Here is a 24,929-nt window from a genome sequence, read left to right on the forward strand (position 1 = left end):
AAACCTAAAATGGGTGGAAAAGCTTTATTTCCATAATAACAACACCATTATACATAAGATTCAATCACAACATTTTTTCTTTTTTATTTTCATGTTGGCTAAATGCAACTCCTAATATAAAATCCCAATTTTTAAATTAACAATAAAACAAACAAAAGTATTTAATCTATATATATATACACACACAACATAACCTGACCTTTTGAACTGCGTTTTAAAGACAGTGCCAGTTTTGGAGGGGTTCTGGCTCCTTCCTTCCTGCAGGGAGGAAAAGGCCCTGGAATAGCAGAACAGATCATTCCTCTGTGGGAATTCCAGAGCGAGGAGCTAAATCAGCATCCCCTATGCAGGAACAGCACTGTCTTCTGCTTCATTGACAGGAGCTTGTGTTTAGCAGCTGAAAAAACCTCTTAAGAGATAAAATCTTGATTAAACCTATCTATTGTTTTAGGAGCTCAAGAATATTCCAATTTTAGGGTAAAAAAATCACAAAGAAAGGCACTCTCTTTTGCCCCAAGCCAAGCAACTTCCCTCTGCCCTCTGCACCACCCAACATGATCCTACCTCGGGATGAAGCTGCCACATTTTACAGCAAAGAAACAGCCAAGCTCCCAAATTAATTCCTAAAGCCAGCAAATTTCCAATTTAAAACCACAAACCCAACGCTTCTAAATGTTGGTGACAACAGGCCATGACAAAACCTTATGGTTCTGCCACGAATAAACCCAAAATGAGGTTTTATAACCAGCAATGCTGCTCTTTCCAAACTGAAAGACAAACTCTGGGAAGAGAAATCCAAAGGACTGACTCATATGCAAATGCAATAACAAGGATTGTCTCAGACTTTGTCTCATAAAAGCTAACTGTCCCTTTTTTAATTTAAAAGAGTGATAATGTAAGTGCAGTTGAGGAGTCCAGGGATTGCTGGGATTCCTTCAGCTGAAGGGGTGCAGCATGATAGCTACAACTTTATTGCAGACCACCAGCCAGCAGGTAATTCCCACACCACCTGGAAAAGAGGGAGAAATCATGATTGAAGTTGTTGGATCAATAACCCTAAGAAACCCTGTGCAGCTGAAAACAACCTTGGAAGTGTAAAAAATGAAACTCAGAATTCATGAGGCCAACAGGAACAAAATTCTTTATATACAAAAGGGAGATACAATAGATGGGAGATCAATCAATGCTGGTCCAAAAAAAGTCTGGATTGCCTTGAGAAAAAAACACCAAATACACAAATATGAGCTAAAGTGTGGTGAGTACACCCCACAAGCTAAAACCATCTGCTACAGACCCAAGAGAAAATATCTGAAGTTTAAGGCTTGGCAAGTCACAGAATGCTTTGCTTGAATCTAAATTCAGGATTTGAGAGAGGTAAAAAGTAAATTTCCTCTAGAATTGAAATGAGTTGTTTTGTAAGTACATAGCTATTCATAGCACACCTGCGATCCCTTTTGGGGTGATTTTCTGATTTTCTAAATGAAATCTTCCCCAGAGTCATTCAGTACAGATGAGGGCAATGCTGTTTGGGTGGAAATAGAAGCGACAAAATTCTGTGATCAGTTCAAGAAACCAGAACTGAGCACACAAGGAAAAGCTGCTCAAATATTTGAAGCCTGTACTCTGGGAGTCAGAGAAGCAGCTGCTGTTAATCCATGGATGCTTTGGGGCTTGGGAATGTCCTTTTCCTCACCTGCCACTCCTGTAGGGAAGGCCACCAGGCGCTCCAGGGGAGCCAACCATTTGCTTGGAAGCACCGTGACGGGTTCGGAGTAGTACTTCCAGATCAGAGAGATCATCAGGGCAGCCTGGAATGGGAATTTGTATTAGTTTGGATAATAAAGACACATCAAAGTACATTCCTAGTGCTATCTGAAAACAGCAAATAATAAATTCTAGTGAAAGGGAGTTGTTATTTTATCTTCAAAATATTTTTATCTTCTTCAAAATATTTAGATGTATGACCTTAAATTTATACACAGTATCAGAAGGTTGCAGTGAGAACTTGTTTTCTTTCAAGACCCTCGTTTCAATCCAAAAGAGTCAAACACAGTCATAGCATTTCTTAAAATTCTGAAGACCCTTTTTAGCCTGAGTTTTTGCCTACAAGGAATGCAACTCACTTTTAACAGTCCCCTAAGGAAATCTTCAGGGTGATCACTGCCATCCTCGTTAGCAAATTCTCCTTAGAAAATTCTTTGGCATCACGTCAGAACTACACAGACAATCTGATGAGGCACCGTGGGGAAACATGTGGCAGCTGTAGGTGGGGATTTGCATCCTCAGCAGAAGTGTATTTTGTTTCCAAAGCCAGAATTATATTTACATGTAGCAGAATTTCCCTGGATTTGGGGCCATATATTAAAAAAAAAAACAACCCCATGATTAAAGAACTAAGACAAACTCCAATCTTGTCCCTGGAAAACCACACAGAGCTGAGATGAAAGTTAAACTCCTTTCATTTTCAACTACCAGATTTTATCAGCAGCATTTCCCTCCCAGTTCCAGAAACTCTTTTCTGTTTGACAAGCTCTGTGTCCTTGGAATCCCAGAGTGGTTTGGGCTGGAGGGGACTTTAAAAATCATCCAGTGCCAGCCTTGCCATGGGCAGGGACACCTCCCACTGTCCCAGGCTGCTCCAAGCCCCGATTTCCAACCTGGCCTTGGACACTCACAGGGATCCAGGGGCAGCCACAGCAAATCTGGGAATTCTATTCCAGGGCCTGCCCACCCTCCCAGGAAAGGATTTTTTCCCAACATCCCACCTTAACTTGTCATTTCTCAGTTTGAAGCCATTCCCTGTGTCCTGTCCCTCCAGCCCTTGGGAACTGTCTCTCTCCAGGTTTCCTGCAGCTCCTTCAGGCCCTGCAAGGCCACCCTGAGCTCAGCCCAAAGCTTCTCCTGTCCGGGCTGAACAATCCCAGCTGTGCCAGCCTTTCCTCCCAGCAGAGCTGCTCCATCCCTCTGCTCATCCTGGAGCCTCCTCTGGACTCTCTCCAGCAGCTCCACGTCCTCCCTGCGCTGGGGGAGCCCTGAGTGACCAGTTATGGGCCAATAAACCCGCAGAAAATTGTAACACTACTGAGAATTTGGGTTAAGTTGTATCCAGAACAAAATATTTACTTACCTGCAATATGTAGAATACAATATTTATAACCCACTTTATTTTGGCTAATTGGGCAGTTCGTGCTTTCACTGTTAAAGAAAAAAATATTACTTTCCATTACTTATAATAATGAATTATAATTACATAAAATTAGTCATGCTTTAATATTTCGCTGTTTAAGACTGGATATAACCCTGTTTAAAAGTCTTTTTCCAAATTACTTATAGCTATATTAAAAATACCCTTCTACAACACTGCAGTTCTGTATCACACTGTAGTTTCTTCCTTGACTTACTCAAAACAGGATTCAGTGATCAGCACCACTAAGAAAGAATAAATAATTACACAGTGAAGCCCAGGAAATTCCTGGAAAGACACTAGCAAGCTCTTCAAATTGTTTAAAGAGGAAAAAATTAAGGAGGGAGAGAAAAAGAAAGGGGGAAGGGAAAAGGAGAGAGAGAAAGAAAGAGAGAGAGAAAGAAGGGAGGAGGGAAGGGAGGGGAGACGGAAGGAAGGAAGGAAGGAAGGAAGGAAGGAAGGAAGGAAGGAAGGAAGGAAGGAAGGAAGGAAGGAAGGAAGGAAGGAAGGAAGGAAGGAAGGAAGGAAGGAAGGAAGGAAGGAAGGAAGGAAGGAAGGAAGGAAGGAAGGAAGGAAGGAAGGAAGGAAGGAAGGAAGGAAGGAAGGAAGGAAGGAAGGAAGGAAGGAAGGAAGGAAGGAAGGAAGGAAGGAAGGAAGGAAGGAAGGAAGGAAGGAAGGAAGGAAGGAAGGAAGGAAGGAAGGAAGGAAGGAAGGAAGGAAGGAAGGAAGGAAGGAAGGAAGGAAGGAAGGAAGGAAGGAAGGAAGGAAGGAAGGAAGGAAGGAAGGAAGGAAGGAAGGAAGGAAGGAAGGAAGGAAGGAAGGAAGGAAGGAAGGAAGGAAGGAAGGAAGGAAGGAAGGAAGGAAGGAAGGAAGGAAGGAAGGAAGGAAGGAAGGAAGGAAGGAAGGAAGGAAGGAAGGAAGGAAGGAAGGAAGGACACTGAAAATGGGTGAGATGGGGAAGACAAGTTTGAAGGATAAATACTTAAAACTGAAAACACTCTTGACAGGATGCTTTTCAGAAACAGAAAATGTTTTTCCTTTTGGAAAAGGGAGCAAACGTGGAACTGTACCGTGGGTTTTGAGCTTGTCAGTCATTTTGTTGATCTTCCTCTCAAGCCGGGCATATCTGGCAAACTCATCCATCATACTGATGGTGGCAAGCTCCTGCTTCATGGTCTGGATCTCAGCTCTCATCTGGGATTCCTGCTCTGCATCCTTCTGTAACAGCCTGGATATCTAAGAAGTGAAGAAAGCTATCAGTTATTGACCCAGAATTCCAGTGATTGGCTTTAATGTGTATAAAGTATGAACTCAAAAGGCTCCAATAAAAAAAGGACCTTTCATTGAGATGCAGGAAATCCTTGGGTAACAAGGGAGCAAGTGACAAGATGAGAGAAAACAGCCTCAGGTTGGACTCAATGATCTTGAAGGTTTTTTCCAAACTAAATAATTCTGTGATCATTCCTATTTCCAGTTCTAGCAGCCAAGTATCCCAACACTTTCTCCTTTCCCTTTACTTTCCTAATTTCTTTTCATGAGGCACCACCTTCTTGTGGGTTCATGAACTCTGTTTGCCATAGAAATGAAGGCACAAAGGACGCAAAATCTTTTTCTTGCTGCTCCTTAGGAAATGCTTCCAGCTTCCCCAAGACACATGTAATTTTTTCCCCATGGATGCTGTTCTCAGGCCTGCAGTCAGTGGGAGCATTAACACCACCTTCAGTCTCAAACCACAGCAGAAAGCTGAACAGAGATCTTCATAGAATCTGAGAATATCCTGAGCTGGAAGGGACCCACAAGGAATTGAGTCCAAGCCCTGTCCCTGCCCAGACCCCCCAACAGTCCCAGCCTGGGCATCCCTGGCAGCGCTGTCCAAAGGCTCCTGGAGCTCTGGCAGCCTCGGGGCCGTGCCCATTCCCTGGGGAGCCTGGGCAGTGCCCAGCACCCTCTGGGGGAAGAACCTTTCCCTAAAATCCAACCTCAATCCCTCCTGGCCCAGCTCCAGCCGTGCCCTGGGTGCTGTCCCTGACACAGGGAGCAGAGATGGGAGCTATCCCTCGAGCTGCAGATCCCAGTCTCAGTCTCCTCCAGACTGAACAAACCAAATGCCCTCAGCCCCTCCTCAAATGGTTCATCCCTAGCGACACTGAGTTCAGCTTCCTGAATTGCTGAGGGTGATTTAGGTTTTAAAGGATTTTTGTGCATTGTTGAACAGTGCACACTGATCTCTGTGCCAGTGAAGTTATTTCCATGGTAGAGCAGAGTGACAGGGATTTCAGCATCTTTGTACACTTGTGAGTTTATCTGGCAGTCACACAGTTTATTTGTCCTCAATTCCATTATCCATGCTTCCACAGGAATGCTTCAGATCAGAACAGGGGCACCCTGATTAATGGTTGAGATTTAAGGTTTATTCCTACAATGGCTCAACTCCTTAATCTCCATATCCACTGATCTCCCACCTCAACAATGGGCATGTCCATCTGTTGAAAACACGCAAGACTGAGCAAAGCTGCCCTTGCTATTCCCAAAAACTGAGAAGCTGTGGGTGTCCCATCCCTGGAGGAGCTCAAGAGCAGCCTGGACGGGGCTCTGAGCAGCCAGGCCCAGTGGAAGGTTCCCTGCCCACGGCAGGGCGTGTTGGAAGTGGATGATCCTTAAGGTTCCTTCCTGCCCAAACTATCCCATGACTCCGTGATCCATCCTAAGGACTGGAGGCTCAGGAGCATCATTGAACACACTGGTAACTCATTCCCCAGCACTTCAGCGCCCGGTGTAACCGGGACTGCGAGAGGCACCCAGCCACGGGGCTGTGTCCCACCATCTCCAGCATCAGCTTCTCCTCTCCAAGGCCAGGAGCAGGACCGTCACATCTGGGGCCGCGGGAGAAGGGCACCGGGACCACTCCCGGCCCGGCATCGCTCCCCCCATGCGGTGAGAGGACCCTTTACCGCCCTGCCGCCTCCCTGGGGGCAGCTCCCAGCCATCCTCCGGCCCGCGCCTCCCTCCCTCCCTCCCTCCCTCCCGCTTCCCCATCCCCGGCGGGCGCGGTGCCGTCACTCACGACGGAGGAGCAGGAGGGCAGCAGGATCTTGAGCGCGTTGCAGAGGAACACGGCGCTGAGCACCAGCAGCCAGGCGCCGCTCTCCGCCATGGGGCCCCGCACCGAGAGCGAGACTGGGACCGGGAGCGGGAGCGGGAGCGGGAGCGGCCCGTGAGGGCAGGCGGGGCCGCGCGCGGCACGTGAGGCGGGCGGGCCAATGGGGCGGCGGCGCGCTCGGGGCGGGGCGCGCCCCGATCCGGCTGGATCCTGTTGCGGCGCCGCTGGCGCTGCTGGGATGGGGAGGGGGGGCGGTCTCGCTGCGCAGCCGGGCTGTGGCTCGCAGGCAGCCGCAGCAGCGCTCGCAGCAGCCGCGCCGCAGGAGCAGCCGCAGCCGCGGGGGTCGCGGCCGGGAGCCTCGAGATGCCGAAGAGGAAGGTGAAGGCGGGCGGCAGCGAGCGGAGCCGCCGGGCGGGGACGGGCGGGGGTTGTGCGGGGACCGGGCTCGGCGGGAAGCGGCCGCGTCGCGGGCTCCGGTGCGGCGGGCGATACCGGGGGCCGACGCCCTCCCCTTATGCCGGGTGGCTCGGCGGGACGGGGAGGGGGCTGGGGGTGCGGGAGGCTCGGGGGGGCTCGGCGAGACTGGCGGTCCGGGAGCGGCGGCGGGAAGGGGCGGGCGGGGGGCGGCGAGAGGCCGGTCCCGGCCCGCCCCGCTGACGCGCCGTGTGTGTTGCAGGTGACGGTGGCGGACGGGGACGCCCCCGAGGAGGTAAGGAGCGGGCAGGGCGGCGGGGCAGGCGGGGCTGCCCCCGGCCCGCCCGCCCCTCACGCCCTTCTCTCTCTCTCTCTCTCTCTCTCTCTCCCTCTGTCCCTCTGTGTCTCTCCCTGCCCGCAGCCCAAGCGGCGATCGGCGCGGCTCTCCGCGGTAAGTGCCGAGCGGCGGGGCCCTGCGGGGATGGGCGCGGGGCCGTACCCGGGACGGGTCCCCCAGGGTTGGATCCTGGCCTGACTTGTTCTCTTTCCTCAGAAACCCGCGCCCGCTAAAGCAGAGCCGAAACCCAAAAAGTTACCGGCAAAGGTAAGAGTGACTTGGAAGAGGGGAGGGAGAGGAGGTGGTGCTTGAGGGCATCCCGTACTCAGTGCCCCGTGCTGGAATGGCTTTATTCCTTGTGGGAACACTCACTTGGCTGAAGTGTTGTTTTAATGTGCTTTTGCCAGTATTTACAGGTACATTCCATCACTGTGTAGGTAGATCCTTGTTAAGCTCCAGGCATTGCATGGAAGCGTGGGCACTGATCCGTGCGTGTTACATTGTGGTTTGGTATTGGGTGGAACTACTTGACTGTCAAAACAACTGTTCATTAGGAGATCAGGAGGGATTTCTTCACAGAAAGGCTGGTCAGGCGTTGGAAAAGCTGCCCAGGGAGGTGGTGATGTCACCATCCCTGGAGGTGTCCAGGGATAGGCCTGGGTGTTGTTTGACTGCTCTGCTCTGGTTGACAGGGTGGTGCCCACTTAAAGTTGGGCTGGAGTATCTTGGAGGACTTTGCCAAACTGAACGATTCTGTGATTCTGTACATAACGTTGTATTTCATCTCTCTTACAAGAGGGGATAAAATACAACTACTGATGTTTTGAAGCAGTGTGGTAGGACAGGGAAAAAAAAGTATTAGCCACTTAAAAGCCACATGAGCTTCCATTCATGTGGTCTAGCTTTCAGGTGTTTGTGTGTGTGTAAGAAAGTGGTTTGTGTGATCTTCGAATTCTTCAGCACAGCTTTCACAGTGCAAATAAGTAAGGTGTAAATTCTTTTGGTTTTTTGGGAGAACTGAAAATGGCCTTGTGTCTGTTGGCTTACTGCTGTTTTAGTGTTCCTTTGTCATCATAAGATTTCTTTGTGATGTATTGATGAAGAGCTTTGGGGTGACCTCACCATTGCCTTTCAGTACCTGGAGGGAGTTGATAAAGAAAGATGAAGAGAGGCAATTTCCAACGGATGGAGGGATGGACACAGGGAATGACTTTCAAACTGCCGGAGGGCAGGGCTGGATGGGATCTTGGGCAGGAATTGTTCCCTGGCAGGGTGGGCAGGCCCTGGCACAGGGTGCCCAGAGAAGCTGTGGCTGCCCCTGGATCCCCGTGAGTGCCCAAGGCCAGGTTGGACACTGGGGCTTGGAGCAGCCTGGGACAGTGGAACGTGGTGGGGTTTGGATGAGATGATCTTTAAGATCCCTCTCAACCCAAACTGTTGTGATTCTGTAATTTCAGATAAATTAAAAATCTTTGCAGACTTCCTGATGTTTTCATTGCATTAATCCTATTGAACAGTATTTCATTGTATTAATCCTACTGATCAGGAATCTACCTTCATTCCAGTGATTTGAGTATCAGTATGTTCCTACTCTCAGGGCTGTAAGCCTAAAGAATTTTGTAATTTCCTTTTTTTTTTTTTTGCAGTGTCTGTGATGCATCTGCACTTACTGCTGCTCATTGATCTTGACTGACATATGTGATACTGAGTTTCTGCTTATAACTACTTCAAGCTATTAATTAACAGCCAGATATTTTTATTTGATTCATCCAAACTTTTTTTTGCATCAACTTCCTCACAGTATTTTTTCCAGTTTTGTGAATTTTGCTCATTACGGAGTTAGGTGGTGGGCTTTTTAAATAAATATTAATGAAGAAAAAAATATTTTTGCAATCAAAGTATAGAAGTCAGTTTGTTGCAATTATGTAATTCTGAAATATTTTGTAAGTGGGTGATCAGGGGTTGTTGGTAGCTTAGCAAATCCATCTTGGTTTTTCTGTGCTTTTTATTATTTTCAGGGTTTACCTGGAAGGTCATAAAAATTGAAAATGTATTTACTGAAAATGTATTTCGTTGTAGGATAAATCTGAGGACAAGAAAGCTCCATCAAAGGGGAAGAAGGGGCCTAAAGGAAAACAGACAGAGGAGACAAACCAAGAACAGACAAAGGACAACCTGCCTGCAGAAAATGGGGAAGCTAAAACTGAGGAGGTGAAGTTTGGAGGGCTGGGTTTGGGTTTGCTGTTACTGAGAAGGGGTTTTTTTTGCTACAAAAGTTTCTTGACAAATGAAATATTCTTTTTCTTGGGATTCTTGAGTTTTCTCAAGATTCTTGAGATTTCTCAAGATTTTTGAGTTGATTTGAGCAGAGTTGAGGTGATATTGACAGACACTGCTGGGAGAAGGGACAGATTGGTGCAGGGACAAAGTACAACAATAATTGTTGTTGCTGGAGAAGTGACTGTGCCAGGTGAGTCTTGGCTGAACTTTCTGGAGTCATTGGTCAGGTCACTTTCAGCATCCTCCACTCTGTATTACATTCCTGGAATGCAGACATAAGTCAGTTACAGATTTAGGACAAGATCTGCAGGATAAAGCAGCACCTCTTACCAGGGCAGGTGTGGTAACAGGGTCTAGAGTTGGTGTCAGCTTTCTGTGACACTCAATGTTCCCTCATTTTCAGGAGTTCAGTGGAATATTTTGGGTTTAGGTAGCTGATGGGGTTTGGTGGGCAAGGAAAGTCCAGGATGGTACTTTAGGAACAGGAGGATTTACTCTGGGGTGACAGCTTGTCATTTGCAAGCTTGCACTGTGAGAAAGTTGTGCTCTAACTACGAGTTCTTCAGCTGACTCAATTTTTTGGCATTATTGCAGTCTTTTAATTTGTGCTTGTAATATTTCAGCAGCAGAACCAAACTTGGCAGCATTCCCATCTGGGGTCCCTTTAGTTCACTGCTGCAGAGATTATGTAAATTTACAAGGAATGGTTGATGACTTGGTCACACCACCCAAAATTCCAGGTGGAATTTTATACCGAAGTCTAGAAGAGGAAGAGTCTGTCCTCCTGGATGTTATTGTTTGCCAAGAATTAAAGCAGGGTTAAGATTTGAAGAAAATGTGGCACTGAAATTTAAAGGCATGAAGTATTACCTCCTGTATTTTCTAAACACCTCGTGTAATTGTAGCAGTGTAAAAAGCTAAAGTTTTTTTCTGTCATAAAGGCAACAATCCAATTAAAATTAAAATCCTTTGCAGTGCGTGTTCAGCAATAAATCAACACCCTGAAATCCATCCTGGTGGATCCAAGGAGCCTTTTTGTGACAGCTTGGTTTTAACAGGTCACAATCCAAGAGATATCTGCAGGAACAACTCAGGGTTATTCTGTCCTTTTGTGCATTAAAACCACTCCAGACTAATCTGAGCCATTAAAAACTTCCTGCACTGAAGTCTTCTGTTTTTTTTTTTTTTTTTTTCTTTTCCTTTCCAGACCCCAGCACCTGATGCAGCTGCAGAGAAAGAAGTGAAGTCTGAGTGACACCTGCTCCCACATCTGTAACTGGTGGTCCTTCAACCTTTCTTCTTGTACAATTCAGAGGAATATTTTTATCAACTATTTTGTAAATGCAAGTTTTTTAGTAGCTCTAGAAAACATGTTTTTAAAAAGGAGAGAATCCCGACTCGACCCATTTTTTTACATATTTAGATAAGTGTAAATGCTTTTTTTAAGTGGTAAAATCATGTACTGGTTGTCTTTTTTCTATGAAACCAGAGATTAACGGTGTGTTAATTAAGGAGAGGGCTTTGAGGCCTTGATTGGGCCTCACATTCCACAGACTCCAAGGGACAGTTTTCTATCCTATAAAATGAAGCATAGCACAGATCAGACTTTGGAATTTATAATGATTGTCTTGAGAATGTCTTAACATTTTAGTTATTTATCTTTCTCTATGGTTGTACCATCAGTAGAATTGCTCATCTAATAAAACTGCTCCCTAGTGGTGGATTTCTTGCTGAGTGGTGTAAATCAGTGACAAAGTTATTTTTGGTAGTTGCAGCTTTATTTTTTTTTTTCCCCAACAACTTTGTAGCTGTGATGCAAAAGATTGGAAACTTTTATTTTATATCTTGAAATACTGTCTTAAGTAAAAGTTTCTGTTTGACAGATGGAACTTGTTATTGTCAATATTTGAGATACTGGAATTTCACATCTAGTTTTAAAGGACAGCTTGTCTACAAAGATTGAGTGAAAAATATTTGAAATAGTACTAGAAAAGAAAAACAGAATTAGTTTTTAGATTTAAAAAAGTTCTGTGAATAAAAACAATTGTAAAATTGTTGATAGTGTTTGTGATCACCGAACAAAAGCCAAATAAATCTTGATTATGAAAGGATGTTTCCAAAGCTCCTGCATTGACTGGGAACTCACAATCTGAGTGCTGCGGTTTGGATTTTTGTGTCCTTCAGAGTGTTAAAACTGTACTTTTTAAAGAGATGGGTGGCAGTTCAGGGAGTGGAGAATTGCAGTGTTAATCTCAACTTCCAGTTTGAAAGCTGAGAGCTTTGTGCAGCTGCTGTTTGCTTAAAAAAAAGTCAATAATTAGTAAACATCAGATGACAGCCAGGCAACTGTCACCTTGTCCTGGGAAGAGCAAAGATCAAACTAACTTTTTGTTCTTTGTTGGGTTTTTTTTCCTCTTCCCCCAGAACTTGTTTACCCTCTTCAGTAACACCTGCAAAGCCCAGAACCTGCTTCCTGTACATTTTTAGTGCCTTCTTCAAATTGTTGCAGTTATTTCTAAAAAAAAAAAAAAAAAAATTAGTTTCACCTCTAACTTGCTTTCTTAATCAATACTTTTCATTTGAGAATTTTTACCATTTTTTACCTCTTCAATACTTCAGGAATCTTTTAACTTTTCCATAGGAAGTCTCCCAACCTCAGGCCACAACCTGCTCCTGTTTCATTCCATCACAGGTGTGTTCCTCACAGAGCACACCTGGCTTTGGCTTCAAGGTCTTGGAGATGTCAAAACTGGAAATTGATGCCACTTTTCTAACTCACTTCCCCCAACATCCCCTTCCAGGCACCATATTTGTTGGTTTAATTTTAACATGATTTAGCTCCATGATATTATTTACTCTGTGGTTTTGGCAAGCTCAACCCACCAGTTAAATCAGTAAAAAACTTGGAGGTAAATCCCCCAAAATAACCAATCCCCCAAGAGAACCACTCATCCCTGCTTTTACAGAATTTAAACAGTCTTATCTAATGAGAGCCTATTTTTCATGTGTTTTGGGTCTCTGGTGCTGTGATCCTGTGGATTTCAGCATCTTCCTCATATCTGTTACCCAATGGTTAATTTATTGTAACTTCTCATATTACTCTGTCTTGTGTGAAGAGATTTATTTGCTCTTCAGCTAAGGACTGGAGATCTGCATCCACTGGAGCACAATCCGATTCAAAATACAACAGCAGAAAAATTGTTTCTTGGAAGATACTCTTTGTATAGTGCAAGTAGTTGTTTGGGTTAAGGGAATTAAAAATAACTTCAGGGTTCTAAAAATGCATTTCAAGGTACCAGAGGTGGGGAATGAAATAAGGAAAGCAGACCTTGGATTTAAAATGTAACCCAAGTACAGCCATTGCTGTTTTTATCAGAGTTCATGCTGGGCATGGCTGAGAAACAACTGGGAGAAAGAAGAAAGATAAAAGAATGGGTTGGGTTGGAAGGGACCTCGAAGATCATCCAGTGCCACCTCTGCCATGGGCAGGGACACCTCCCACTGTCCCAGGCTGCTCCAAGCCCCAATGTCCAGCCTGGCCTTGGGCACTGCCAGGGATCCAGGGGCAGCCACAGCTTCTCCGGGCACCCTGTGCCAGGGCCTGCCCACCCTGCCAGGGAACAATTCCTGCTCAAGATCCCATCTAACCCTACTTTGAGTTTGAAGCCATTCCCTGTGTCCTGTCCCTCCAGCCCTTGGAAATTGTCTGTCTCCAGGTTTCCTGGGGCTCCTTCAGGCCCTGCAAGGCCACCCTGAGCTCAGCGCAAAGCTTCTCCTGTCCAGGCTGAACAATGCCAGCTGTGCCAGCCTTTCCTCCCAGCAGAGCTGCTCCATCCGTCTGCTCATCCTGGAGCCTCCTCTGGGCTCTCTCCATAAGGTCAATGTCCTGGCTCCCAAAATCCTGTCTCCAGGAGCCAAGGCTCAAGGTGGCACAGGCATGGGGGCAGAGTTGCTTTTTTTTCTTTATATAATCACTGATGCCAGGGAAGCAGTGCTGCTGGAGTGGTGTGGAAAATGGGAAAATGCCCCTCCCCAAGCCGAGGTGCCCCCCAGCATCCCCCATGGAGCTCTGCTGTCACAGCAGGAGGCTGGGCTTTCCCTAACCTCCAACACAGACACAACAGTGATGCTCCCAAATCTGCTGGCATGGGACCCACACACTGGGCACCACGCGGGGCAGTGCACTTTGAATCACATTATCACAAAATCATTTAGCTTGGGAAACACCTCTGAGATCATCGAGTCCAGTCTTTGATCAGCACCTTGTTCAACGACCAAAGCACGTCCTGTCGTTCCTTGAACTCCTCCAGGAATGGGGACTTCGACACTTCCCTAGGCAGAACATTCCAATGGATAATCACCCTTTCAGCGAAAAAATTCTCCCCATGTCCCACCTGAGCCTCCCCTGGCCCAGCCTGAGGCCGTTCCCTCTCCTCCTGTCCCTGTTCCCTGGCAGCACAGCCCGACCCCCACGGCTGTCCCCTCCTGGCAGGGACTTGTGCAGAGCCATAAGGTCCCCCCTGAGCCTCCTTTTCTCCAGGCTCAGGCCCTTTCCCAGCTCCCTTAGCCTCTCCTGGGGCTCCAGCCCCTTCCCCAGCTCCGTTCCCTTCTCTGGATAAGCTGCAACCTCTCGATATCCTCCTCGCAGTGAGGGGCTCAGAACCGGACACGGCACTCGAGGCCTGGCGGCAGCTCCGTCACAGCATCGCCCCCCGGAACCGGCTCTCGGTGCCTCGCCGCGGGTCCCGGACGGGCTGTCCCGGTCGGGGAAGGCGGAGGCAGCGCCAGCAGCCCCGTTGTTCCCGGGGGCGATCAGAGCAGCCCGGCTCTCCCCCGCCGCCCTCAGCGCCGCCGCCAGCCGCGCTCGACCCCGCCCCCGGTGCGCGTCACCGCCGCCTTCCTCGCGCGATCCTTCCGCGCCTCCTCCTCCTCCTCCCCTTCTCCTCACCGGGCGCCTTCCCCGCCATCCCCCCTCCCGCCCCGCCGCCCACCCCGCCGCTCTGCGGGTGTATTCCCCGCGGCCGCACGCCTTCACCGCTGTCCCGCCGGCGCACCCGGTACTGCGGGGACTATTTTCCACCGCCCCCCCCCCCCCCCCGCGGGCGCTCCCGGCGGAGGTGTCAGCGGCGGCGCCGTGGCGGGTGGTGCGGCGGCGATGGCGGCGGCGCCGCCGAGGCTGCGCTGAGGGGGGAGAAGGAGGGAGGGAGCGCTGAGGGGAGCGGGGGGGCGGCCGTGAGGGGAGGGAGGAAGGGAGGGAGGGGAGGCGCTGACAGCGCCGTGCCGAGCCGGGCCCGCCGCCCTCAGCCCGCCATGGCCGAGCCTGCGGCCTCCTCTTCCAGCTCCGGCGCGTCGTTGCCGCTCATTGAATCAGGTAACACCGCGGGCCGGGGTGAGGAGGTGCCGCCGGTGCCGCCATCTTCCTGCCCTCCTCCCCCCTCCCCCCCGGGATGGGTCACGGCCGCCCCCCGGTTCATCCCCCGTGTCTCTTGCCGTGTCTCTTTCAGAGCTTTACTTCCTCATCGCGCGGTTCCTGAGCACCGGACCCTGCCGGAGAGCGCTGAAGGTGAGTCCGGGGCTCGCCGGGGCGCGGGGACCCCGCGGTGCCCGCGGAGGCTCTGGGGGAGGTGGGAGCAGCCGCGCCCCCCGCTCTGGAGGAGCCAAATCGTGACTTGTCCCTAACTCTGTGTTTTTTCCCCTTCCCTCTGCAGGTGCTGGTGCAGGAGCTGGAGCAGCACCAGGTCTGTGTGGGCTCTGATGAAATCTTGCTGTAGTCAAAAGTTTCCTTTGCAAGTCATTCAAGTTTCTGCCGCTGTCTCAACTTTTCCCCCCTCAACACACATTGTTTTGGATGTGGTCTGTAATCCCTCCTTTCCCCCTTAACCGCTCACGGTTTTTTTTGTTTGTTTGTTTTCTTTATTTAGTTGCTTCCTAAAAGATTGGATTGGCAAGGAAATGAACATTATAGAAGTTATGAAGAATTGGTGAGACTTTTCTCTTTAAGATAAACCCTTTTATTTACGGTGATAACATTGATGTTAGACCCTCTGCCTTTAAGAACAGGCCCAAATCTTCACCTTCCTGTACCATTCCGGCTCTGAACACTGGAGTTAATTTAGGAAGGGCCTTTAATTTCTTTACATCAGACTAACAAAAACACGAGCGGTGGTTTAAATTGAGGATATTGTTTATATAGCAGAGGTGGAGCTTGGCGTTGTGCGGTGGTACATGCCACTGCCTCCATGTAGGCAGGAGCCAATCTCCAGCGAGGTTTCATTTCGGAGTTTCAGGGGCCAGCTTGTGAGGCACGCTGTGATTTGTCGGTATTTATTTTCTGGTCGGTTTCTTTCAGCCCCCCTCCAACAGATTAGGAAATGAAATCGCTGGTCAGAAACCGAGGGTTGGCAGTTGTGGTGCCTGTGAACGTGCTCGTATCGCCGGCTCCTCGCTGGCCACGGCTTTGTTTCTAACGTGCTGGAAGGATGGGGCTGATCTCTTCCACAAAATGTACTTTCTGCCCTTCCACGGCTGGTGTGGTGTGTTCTCAGTTGTTTTTACAGAAGGCACAGCTGTGTTTTGGGGCTTAATTTTGCTGCTTTTTTTAAATGGCAGAGAGTTTGAATGCTGGGGAGTTCCTCCCCCGCCCAGTGTGATTTTTATTCTTTTTTTACTGTGTTTGCTAGTGTTTCCTTTAAAGAGGTGTTTATCCTTGCTTTTTCCCACCTAAGGTTCAGGCATTCCAGGTTACTTGGCTGATTATTGCAGTGAACTCCCTCTTGTGAAGCACTTAAGGATCTCAGGATCATATTTGCATAGAGAAGGAATGAAATGTTGTTTAAAACCTGTTCTTAATTCTTGAAGCGTTGCTTGAAATGATAAGTTTGATTCCTCTACTTGTCGTTGTGGTCAGTTGAACAAGGAAGGTTTTGGATCAGGTTTTTTTAAGTCACTGAGAAGCCTGGCCTTGAATTTAGGCAAGATGAAAGTAGGATTAAGCTTAAAAAGAATGGTTGGGAGGTTTTTTTGTTGCTTCATTGTTGGTTTCTTGCTTCATTTCTTCTGACAAAAAGCAGGGTGGTGGGAGATCCCCTGTGTATATTTTTCTGATTTCAGGACTGCTTTTTAACTGTGATTATTCTGCATATACAGTTGTCAAACTAATTCTTTAACGTGTGCTGTTTCTGCCTCTTTTTCATGCATACTTTAAAGGAAATCTCTGCACAGGGCAGTGCTGTTTCCAGATACCTAAGTGAATCTTCTCAGGGTTTTAGTTTCTGATTTTTGAGGGGCTCTGGGAACTTCCTGTCCCACTCTGGTCTCACTGTGAAAATGCAGAGACCACAGACAAATGCAGTGGTGTGGTGTAATTATTTCTATTCCACTTTGCTCAGCTTGGAGTTGCAAATCTTTGAAGTAACTGTTCCTTCTAAAATCTCAGCAAAACTACTTCAAAAAAGAAAGGAATTGCAAGGTTTTGTATGCAGGGGTTGCATTTAGAAAACATACTTACTGCTGATGGCATGCAAACAAAAAGGGTTTTAGTGTTTGGCAGAAGGCAGGCTGACCTTTCTGTCCTGAATGTTGTGGCTGGTACTGCTCTGTACCAATTCAAGAGTCAAAATTGATGTCAAACTGTATTTTGTAATTTTTGGGCTACCGGATATGTTTCTTACAATCAACCTTAAGCATCTAATGGGCTGATTTGCTTGGACAGATTTGCCTGTGGGGTAATGGGAACTGTTTTACTGATGTTATCACCTCCCACCCTGCCAGGAGTACAACCTGTGCCCCTCAAGCTTTATACCTGGGTTTTATCATTAAAAAAAAAAACTGCAAGGCTGTGACTTAAACTATACCTTCTGAATGCTCAGTGTGCATTTGGGCAACTTTTTGGCAGTGTGTGGTATTTTTATTCCCACTTTTTCTGATTAGCCTTGTTGGGACACTTTGCTCGGCCAAGGGAGCAGCATCAGCAGCACGAGCTTGTTCTGCCTGTGTGCTCAGTTACCTGGGCAGGAGGCCACATACCTGAGCTGGTGTGGCCCTGAGCTTCTCCTGGATGGATTGGCTGGGAATTCTCTGGCTGCTGTTTGTTCATGGCCAGGTCACACTGCAGGAAGCTTCTTCAGATCTCCCCAACAGCTTCAATTTATGGTTCTGATGGTTTAAACTCTCACTTTGTGTCTTTAGCTTCTGCGTTATCATGGTCGATAAGCATTAAGAATTTTTTAGATTGAACTCCCAGAAAGAAAAGGGGAGGGAAAAAAATAATCAAAACCCTCACACATCTGTTCTTGTCTGAGACATGAGTGTGTGTGGGGGTGTGGTTTTTTTTTAGGTTGCTTGATGCAGATAGTGTGGGATCATTCCTGAGCGTAGGGATGACAGGTTTGATCCTTTGGTTGAAGGAAGTAGGGCAGACTTAGGCTGTGTAGTACTGGTTCTTCAAGGAAACTGTTTCCAGAGAGATTGTACTCAAACCTGCTGGTTTGCAGTTCACTCAACATGTACAAGTAGTAGCTGCATAAATTCTCGTGCTTGATTGCAACCACATTCTCTGTGATCTTGAGTTAGGAGGGTTTCAATTTTATTTCTTATTTTTAATACAAATAATAGGGTGAATTGGCCAAAGACACTCAGTGTAGGGTGCCACAGAGGTGATTCCTGCAAGCCTCCAGTAATAAAATACTGATAGGCAGTGTGCAACTTTACTCCAGTTATTTTTACTACAGCTCTCCCTAGCTTGCAGAGTACCCACTGGATTTACTAGATCAGCGCTTAACAGAATTGATTTTTCTCTGAAAGCTGAACTTAAAAATAAATATATATACCTGTGCATATTGATGCTTTTAGATTCATCTGTTCTGGGTTGTACCATCCTTACTTTTAAACTTTGAATTTCTGTCAGGTGCTGTCCAACAAACATGTGGCTCCAGATCATTTATTACAAATCTGCAAACGTATTGGCCCCATCCTGGATAAGGAGATCCCACCCAGCATTTCCAGAGTGAATTCCTTACTTGGGGCAGGGAGGCAGTCCTTGCTCAGGACAGCAAAAGGTAAGAGCTGTTCTTTGTTTGCAGTGGATGTGATACATTGTCATGTGTACAGAGTTAGGATTTGGGGAATAGGGTGAGAAAGGCAGAACTGACACTTTGGAAGTGACCTCTTGGAATCCTAGAATGGTTTGGGTTGGAAGGGACCTTAAAGCCCATCCAGTGCCACCCCTGCCATGGGCAGGGACACCTTCCACTGTCCCAGGTTGCTCCAAGCCCCAGTGTCCAACCTGGCCTTGGACACTGCCAGGGATCCAGGGGCAGCCACAGCTTCTCTGGGAATTTTATTCCAGGGCCTGCCCACCCTGCCAGGGAACAATTCCTTCCAAACATCCCATCTAAACCTGTCCTCCTTCAGCTTGAGGCAATTCCCCCTTGTCCTTTCACTCCAAGCCTTTGTGAAAAATTCTTCTCCAGCTTTCTTGTAAATCCCCTTTAGTTACTGAAAGGTTCTTGAGATCATCTCATTAAATAACTTCATATTAGTAGCTACTCATTGGACTCTTGTATAAATATTCAGGAAAATGTTAAAAATGAGTTGAAATTCTAGTTTTGTGTTGTGTGAACTGTAGGGGTACCATCATTTAGGAGTAGTTTCAAAGCTGGGTGGTTGTGTTGGTTTTTTCTCTTTCTGTTACTATTAAATGGATTTTTCTCTTTAACTCTTAATTGTTTGTAAGAAATTTTGGGCCAGTTGGTGCTTGGCTTTTTGGTGGGTTCAATCCTGTGTTTGAGACCAGTCTAGATGGGCTCTTTGCTGTATTTTGGAACCGCATCTCTCGGCATTTTTAACAAATAGTTGTGATGAACTTGAACTGGTTTTGCAGATTGCAGGAACACTGTGTGGAAAGGCTCTGCATTTGCTGCTCTCCATCGAGGCAGACCCCCTGAAATGCCTGTGAACTATGGCACCCCACCAAACCTTGGTAAGCTCCTCTCACCTCCGCCCACTGCTGCTCAGCACATTTAAAATACTGTTTTTTACACACAGAGAAAAAAATTGCAGATACCATAAAACCTGACTTAATGAAATCTGAAAGTAATTTCTAGTCCCTTTTTAATATTAATGGCTGTTGAATAAACCCAAGTTTTAAAACAGAGATGTTTGAAACATGATGTGAATCCTCTCTGTTCCAGTGGAGGTGCATCGAGCAAAGCAATTAACTGGATATGCCAAGTTCAGCACTTCATTCCCTGGAAGTATGTACCAGCATGTCAAGATGCACAGGAGGATCCTCGGCCATCTCTCTTCTGTCTATTGTGTTGCATTTGACAGGACTGGACACAGAATATTCACTGTAAGTTGATGAAATACATCGAACTCTGAATATAGTTTTAGATGATACAAGGAGAAGAGCTTGGAAATGGATGTTGTGCTAAAACTTCAGGAGATAAATATCAATGTTGGTAAAATGTAGCTCCCTCGCTGTGCTTAAGTGGAACAATTTGCTGTAATTAAAGGTCATAAAAGCATGTCAGAAGTTGTCCCTAATGAATATTTCTCTCCAGGGCTCAGATGACTGTCTGGTGAAGATCTGGTCCACTCACAATGGCAGATTGTTTGCCACCTTACGAGGACACTCAGCAGAGATCTCTGACATGGCTGTGAACTATGAGAACACCCTGATTGCAGCTGGCAGCTGTGACAAGATGATCAGAGTGTGGTGTCTGAGGACTTGTGCACCAGTTGCTGTCCTCCATGGGCACACAGGGTCCATTAGCTCACTGCAGGTATGGGGCTTTTCAAGTGTTGCTGCATATTAAAAACTGAAGTTGTTTCTCTGGCTGTTTATGGGAGTAGTGAAATCTGAATGTGTAAATATTCATGTCAAATCACAGGATAAACCTGCTTAAAAACAAGTAAATTCCTTGTTACTCTTGAATTCCTACCTATTTAACTGAAGATAATGACAGGAATTCTTTTTCACTTAAAGATCACTACCTAGAATACTTGAGTTGTTAGAACAAAAGGGAATTTCTGGGAAATATCATGTCCTTCTGTTGTCTCTCACTGGAAACATGATTTACTATTTTGTGTGAGTATGTTCTTGTATGATATATGATCCCGTATACTACTCCTGCAACTTTTGGGATGTGGGTGTTTGTTTTAATCTCAAAAATAGGAGTTATTTCAGAAGGACAAAGGTGTAAGGTGTGTATTTAAGTTTGAAGGTGATTTGATGTGCTCTTGTTGGTCCTTTGGATTCAGTCTGGTTTTGGCCTTTAATTTTTTAATTAACACAGAAATTAGTAGCTCATTATCTAGGTTTGGAGTGTTTTCCAGTGAGACCAACAGCTTGTCATCAGGGGTGAAGAGTGGCTTGTGGAGCTCAGTACAAACAGATAATTTTGACATTTTTTTCTCAAAAATGCTGCCTCAGAGAGTAATCTTCATACCTGCACTCTCTGTGGCATTCATTGCATTTTTTAGTTTGGTTGGTTTTTAATGTCTAAATGCTTGTGGTGCTTCCTTTATTGTAATGTGTGGATTTTTTAATTTAAGCTTTCTTAATAATACCAGAATTGCAATAAGTACGATCTGTGTGACTTTCCAATGATAGTAATTGCTGAAGAGTTTAAACAAGTTGTGTCTGTAAAGTTTGCTGAAGGGTAGCTCTGTGCATAGCAATAAATCCCATATCTTGGAACTATTTCTGAGGAATTTCCATAAAATTCTTATAAAATTACAGATGATGCTAAGTTACACATTCAGACTATCTCACATCTCATCCTCTGCTTAATTATTTTTAAACTCCACCTGTCTATTTAAGCTTCCCCTTTTTTCAGTCTGCTGTGCTCATTATTTCATTCACTGACAGGATTTTCAGTGAGTGATTGTGGTCAGTGAGTACATCTAACCCAAACCACTGAAGGAATTGGGTTTTTTTAACACTGTAATTGAAACACAGACCACAAACTTATCTTCAAGTAGGGGAGGTATTACTTTGTAAACACTAAAAATCAGCTACCAGCAACTGCTCCAGCAGTTTGAGGTGAAAAATCCAAAACAAATCAAGCTTTTACTTTAACTTTTTCAGAAGTTCATGACCAATTCTTAAATCTCTGTTCTTGTGTGTTTTTTCACTTCCCTCTCTGCAGTTCAGTCCCATGGTGAAAGGCTCCCAGCGATACATGGTCTCCACTGGGGTGGATGGAACTGTTTGCTTTTGGCAATGGGATACAGATTCCATGAAATTCAAGTATGTGAATGGTTTGCTGATTAAGCTTTGTGCCATCCTAGGCTTAAGTGAAATAAGTCAGGTGCTTTTCACTCCACTGAGTTTTTGTGGGTTTGTGCAAATCGTGTATTCTGTAGTTACTTTAAAGTATCATCACCAACTGTATCCTTTACAAATTAATGTTGTTCCACTGACTTGGGAGATTAGTTGGGAAGTATATTAATCTCTTTCTTCACTAAAAGTACAAATGTGGGGCGACAGGAATGGCTGGAAATGCAAGTACGTTGGAAAGTACAATACAACTTGGTGGTGGTGTTGGTTTTCCAGCAGTCCTGTAGTTTTAGGATGTTTCTTAAAGAACTTGCGTTCAGGATATCTGTGTTCAGGATAGTTTGAAATATTCATTATCTGATTACTCTTTGTTTGTACTCAAAAAAAATTAATTACTACCAAAAAGAGCTCTAGGATGATCAGTGTGTGGCTGGTGTTGTGCCACGCAATGGTAGCTGGTATAAAATGATTCCTGTTTGAAGAAACATCCCTTTATGTTTTGAAATGTTGCTAAGAGCCAAGTTTTGGGTGGTGTGGCTGATTTCAAACATCTTTTCTTTTTAAGCACCAAGCCAGTGAAGTTCACAGAGAAACCCAGGCCAGGGGTTCAGATGCTTTGTTCTTCCTTCAGTGTGGGTAAGTCAGGTGGAGTTCAGCCTTGTGATTCCTTCTTTTCTCTCTTGTAACACTTGATTGTGACATCTTTAGAACGGACAAAACCTGCAGTTGTGAGTAAATAATTGCACAGATGTGCACTGTTAGCTGTGACACAATTAAATCATGGGACTTCCCATGTGATTTCATGGAACTCCTGTGATTTCACAGGGATGCTCATAAAGATCTTCCTCTTTCAAGGAACCAGAAATGTATCTTTAATGTGCTTCACTCCTGGCTTGTAGTTTTGTTTCATGCTCATGTGGATTTCAGAAATAAAAAGCAAATCCAAGTGTAGCTTGTTTACATTGTCAGGATAGAGCCTTGGCTAGTGTTGGGGAGATATTTTTGACATTTTGCTTGTTTGGAGGGTTTCTTTTTGACAGCACTTAGAGGCAGATCTTGGAATTTCTGCCACCACAGCTAAATACTGGTGTGCTTACACTCCTGTACTTCACTTGATGGGTTTATTCACATTTCAACCTAATTTTGATGCTGTTCACTTGCACAAATGAAGCACAGACTACAGTTAGAGTTATCTACATAATTCTGAATATGAACCATATTCCCCACTGTTAAAGGCTTCTCTGTGCAATTTAATGTGAAAAGTTCCACTATTACTCTAATGATGTATTTTAAAATCTTTTTAACACTAATTTATTTTTACTATAGCCGAGAACATTTTCTGGGGCAAGAAAGGGATTTCCTTCCACATATGTGTGTTAGTGGAAGAGCATAAAAAATGTGCCATTTTTCAAATAGTTGTGGGACTTTTTTTATATTTAAACCAGGCCTCTGAGAAGTGGTGGTGACCTGTTTTAATTTCTTCCATAGCAGGTTAATTATGGCTTGATTTTTACAGGTGGTATGTTTTTAGCAACTGGCAGCACTGACCACGTCATCAGGATGTATTTTTTTGGCTCTGAAACACCTGAGAAAATAGCTGAATTGGAAAGTCATGCTGTAAGTCATTAGTTAATTAGTCATTTGAAGCATCATTGTAGTCCCAAAGTGATTTTATGAGTGGGTTTTTAGCAGTGCTGTTAATTAATTTTATTTGCAATAGTATTTCTTCTGCAAAATCTGACTTTATTTTTGTTGCATTGATAAGGCTTTATCAGTACTTATTTCTTAAGCAGAGGAGACTTTTCCACTCTTAAAACATTAAGTGTGGTATTTTATTTATATCTACTTTTCCTGCAGTTTTTACTGTGATAAAAAACCAAAAACTATTTATTTTTAAGGAAAGTGTAAGGAGTAGGAACAACAGATTCTTCACCATTGTAGTTGACTTATGGTTTTGGAAATATATTTAAATATGATTCAGTTGTCAACCAGGTTATTTAATCTGTTCATCCTTCATGTTTAATTCAAGCAGTTTTTAAAAGCGACATTTTAAATAAATTAATGGTTAGTGAATTCTGAGAAGTGTTTGGACTTGGTTTGTCTTGCAGTTAAAACTCATAGAAATTTCATAACATTTTATTTTTTCATTATTTCAGATTTTACTAAAATCAGAACTGTCAAAAAAAACCATACTTCCTGTTTCAAAAATAAAATTTCCAACAAACTGTACCTTTTCTTACAGGACAAAGTTGACAGCATTCAGTTTTCTAATGGTGGGGACAGGTATGTTGAAAGATGATGAAATATGGACAAAAATACATAATTTTGGAATTAAGAATCTATTACTGGATGTTCCCAGTAAGAAAAATCTACTTATTTGGAAGTCAGGAAATTTTTGAGCATAATTAAGCTCCAGCTATCCCAGCTCTGTTGATTTGTCTTAGATGATATTTTTCGCCTGGCTGGGGTTTTATTTACCTGGAGGAATTTTGCCACTTTTTTATGTACCCAATGTGTTTGTGGCCTTATAAATCTCCTTTTCCTCCTCCTTTCTTTTCAGTTTCACTGAGTATTGTATAGAAGATGGGAAAAATGCAGTGAAAATGGTCAAAAATAAATTACAACCTTTTCATCTGATTTGTTCTTTGCTCTACTTCAGTATCTGAAACTCTGCAAATACTTAAAATACATTAAAATCCTGTACTGAGGAGGAGCTGAGGATGAATTTGTGAATTGAGTTAAACTTTGGAACTTGGTTCTCTGTTCTTCATGTTTTGAGGACTGTATTCAGTTTTTCAAAATTGTTTCCTCGTTTTCTGGAAAGAAAGTTAATGGAAAGAAGTCTCTTAAACACAAACTGAAGATTTCAATTTACAAAATTTATGTTGTGGTGGTGTGTAACCCTAAACATAGTGTAAAGCAAATTGTTTTGGAAGATAAATGAATTAAATTTTAATCCTTGTTCAGGTTCATAAGTGGCAGCAGAGATGGAACAGCTCGGATCTGGCGTTTCGAGCAGGCAGAGTGGAGAAGCATTTTGTTGGATATGTCTGATCGGCTGCTGGGGTAGGTGAACTTTTCATCCCTTGGTTCCTTTTGTATCAATTCAGAAAGAATTGAAAAATTGAATTCCTCAAATGTGAGAGTGACAGCAGCATTCTGGTCAAGTTCTGTGGTCTTTGGAGGGGGTGAAGTGAGTGTTCTGGTGATGTAATAATTGCTGAGTTGGAGTCTGTGCTTTCATAGATTTCTAAGTGTTCATAAAGCTCTCAAATGTACTCTGCCAAATTAATTTTCTTGCATCTTTTCAGGGGAAAAAAGTGAACAGCAA

General features: G+C 45.0%; 3 protein-coding genes and 1 long non-coding RNA gene across 5 annotated transcripts in view; 2 read left to right on the plus strand and 2 right to left on the minus strand.

Annotated features, from left to right (window-relative positions):
* Positions 1-5: 5 nt before the first annotated feature.
* On the minus strand, positions 6-6,397 carry GET1 (guided entry of tail-anchored proteins factor 1). The gene is made up of 5 exons (XM_066177148.1): positions 6,249-6,397; positions 4,255-4,420; positions 3,128-3,195; positions 1,694-1,808; positions 6-1,009 (listed from the first exon to the last, which is right to left on the minus strand). The coding sequence occupies exons 1-5, from the start codon at positions 6,336-6,338 to the stop codon at positions 936-938; spliced, it is 513 nt and encodes a 170-aa protein (XP_066033245.1). The 5' UTR covers positions 6,339-6,397; the 3' UTR covers positions 6-935.
* Positions 6,398-6,501: 104 nt separating this feature from the next.
* On the plus strand, positions 6,502-11,038 carry HMGN1 (high mobility group nucleosome binding domain 1). The gene is made up of 6 exons (XM_066177149.1): positions 6,502-6,662; positions 6,961-6,993; positions 7,120-7,149; positions 7,252-7,302; positions 9,115-9,246; positions 10,523-11,038. Exons 1-6 carry the CDS (start codon positions 6,648-6,650, stop codon positions 10,568-10,570), a joined length of 309 nt encoding a protein of 102 aa, XP_066033246.1. The 5' UTR covers positions 6,502-6,647; the 3' UTR covers positions 10,571-11,038.
* On the minus strand, positions 9,240-14,143 carry LOC136285677 (uncharacterized). The gene is made up of 3 exons (XR_010719514.1): positions 13,578-14,143; positions 11,701-11,830; positions 9,240-9,577 (listed from the first exon to the last, which is right to left on the minus strand). It is a non-coding gene; the product is annotated as an uncharacterized lncRNA (long non-coding RNA).
* A 409-nt stretch (positions 14,144-14,552) lies between these two features.
* BRWD1 (bromodomain and WD repeat domain containing 1) overlaps positions 14,553-24,929 on the plus strand; it is a 41,471-nt gene continuing 31,094 nt past the window's right edge. For both annotated transcript variants that reach the window (XM_066177150.1, XM_066177151.1), the window contains exons 1-13: positions 14,553-14,686; positions 14,820-14,878; positions 15,024-15,053; positions 15,237-15,296; positions 18,221-18,371; positions 19,196-19,294; positions 19,506-19,666; positions 19,878-20,099; positions 21,468-21,568; positions 22,164-22,234; positions 23,115-23,215; positions 23,841-23,881; positions 24,566-24,664. In XM_066177150.1, coding sequence (XP_066033247.1) covers positions 14,626-14,686; positions 14,820-14,878; positions 15,024-15,053; positions 15,237-15,296; positions 18,221-18,371; positions 19,196-19,294; positions 19,506-19,666; positions 19,878-20,099; positions 21,468-21,568; positions 22,164-22,234; positions 23,115-23,215; positions 23,841-23,881; positions 24,566-24,664 — 1,256 coding nt within the window. In that variant the 5' untranslated portion in view covers positions 14,553-14,625. The remainder of the gene's footprint in view (positions 14,687-14,819; positions 14,879-15,023; positions 15,054-15,236; positions 15,297-18,220; positions 18,372-19,195; positions 19,295-19,505; positions 19,667-19,877; positions 20,100-21,467; positions 21,569-22,163; positions 22,235-23,114; positions 23,216-23,840; positions 23,882-24,565; positions 24,665-24,929) is intronic.

The sequence above is a fragment of the Chamaea fasciata genome, unplaced genomic scaffold (genome assembly GCF_029207755.1).
Source record: "Chamaea fasciata isolate MVZ Bird 193981 ecotype frontalis unplaced genomic scaffold, bChaFas1.0.hap1 SCAF_2, whole genome shotgun sequence".
Taxonomy (NCBI): Eukaryota; Metazoa; Chordata; class Aves; order Passeriformes; family Sylviidae; genus Chamaea; species Chamaea fasciata.

What these genes read in the sequence shown, in the direction of transcription:
- GET1 (XM_066177148.1), bottom strand. Translation starts at nt 6,338, where the DNA reads ATGGCGGAGAGCGGCGCCTGGCTGCTGGTGCTCAGCGCCGTGTTCCTC. An exon ending in TTGTATTCTACATATTGCAG is followed by an intron (nt 1,809 to 3,127) that starts GTAAGTAAATAT and finishes TTCCCATTCCAG; the next exon opens with GCTGCCCTGATGATCTCTCT. An exon ending in CTTCCCTACAGGAGTGGCAG is followed by an intron (nt 1,010 to 1,693) that starts GTGAGGAAAAGG and finishes CCTCTTTTCCAG; the next exon opens with GTGGTGTGGGAATTACCTGC.
- HMGN1 (XM_066177149.1), top strand. An exon ending in GATCGGCGCGGCTCTCCGCG is followed by an intron (nt 7,150 to 7,251) that starts GTAAGTGCCGAG and finishes CTCTTTCCTCAG; the next exon opens with AAACCCGCGCCCGCTAAAGC. An exon ending in GGGAAGCTAAAACTGAGGAG is followed by an intron (nt 9,247 to 10,522) that starts GTGAAGTTTGGA and finishes TTTCCTTTCCAG; the next exon opens with ACCCCAGCACCTGATGCAGC.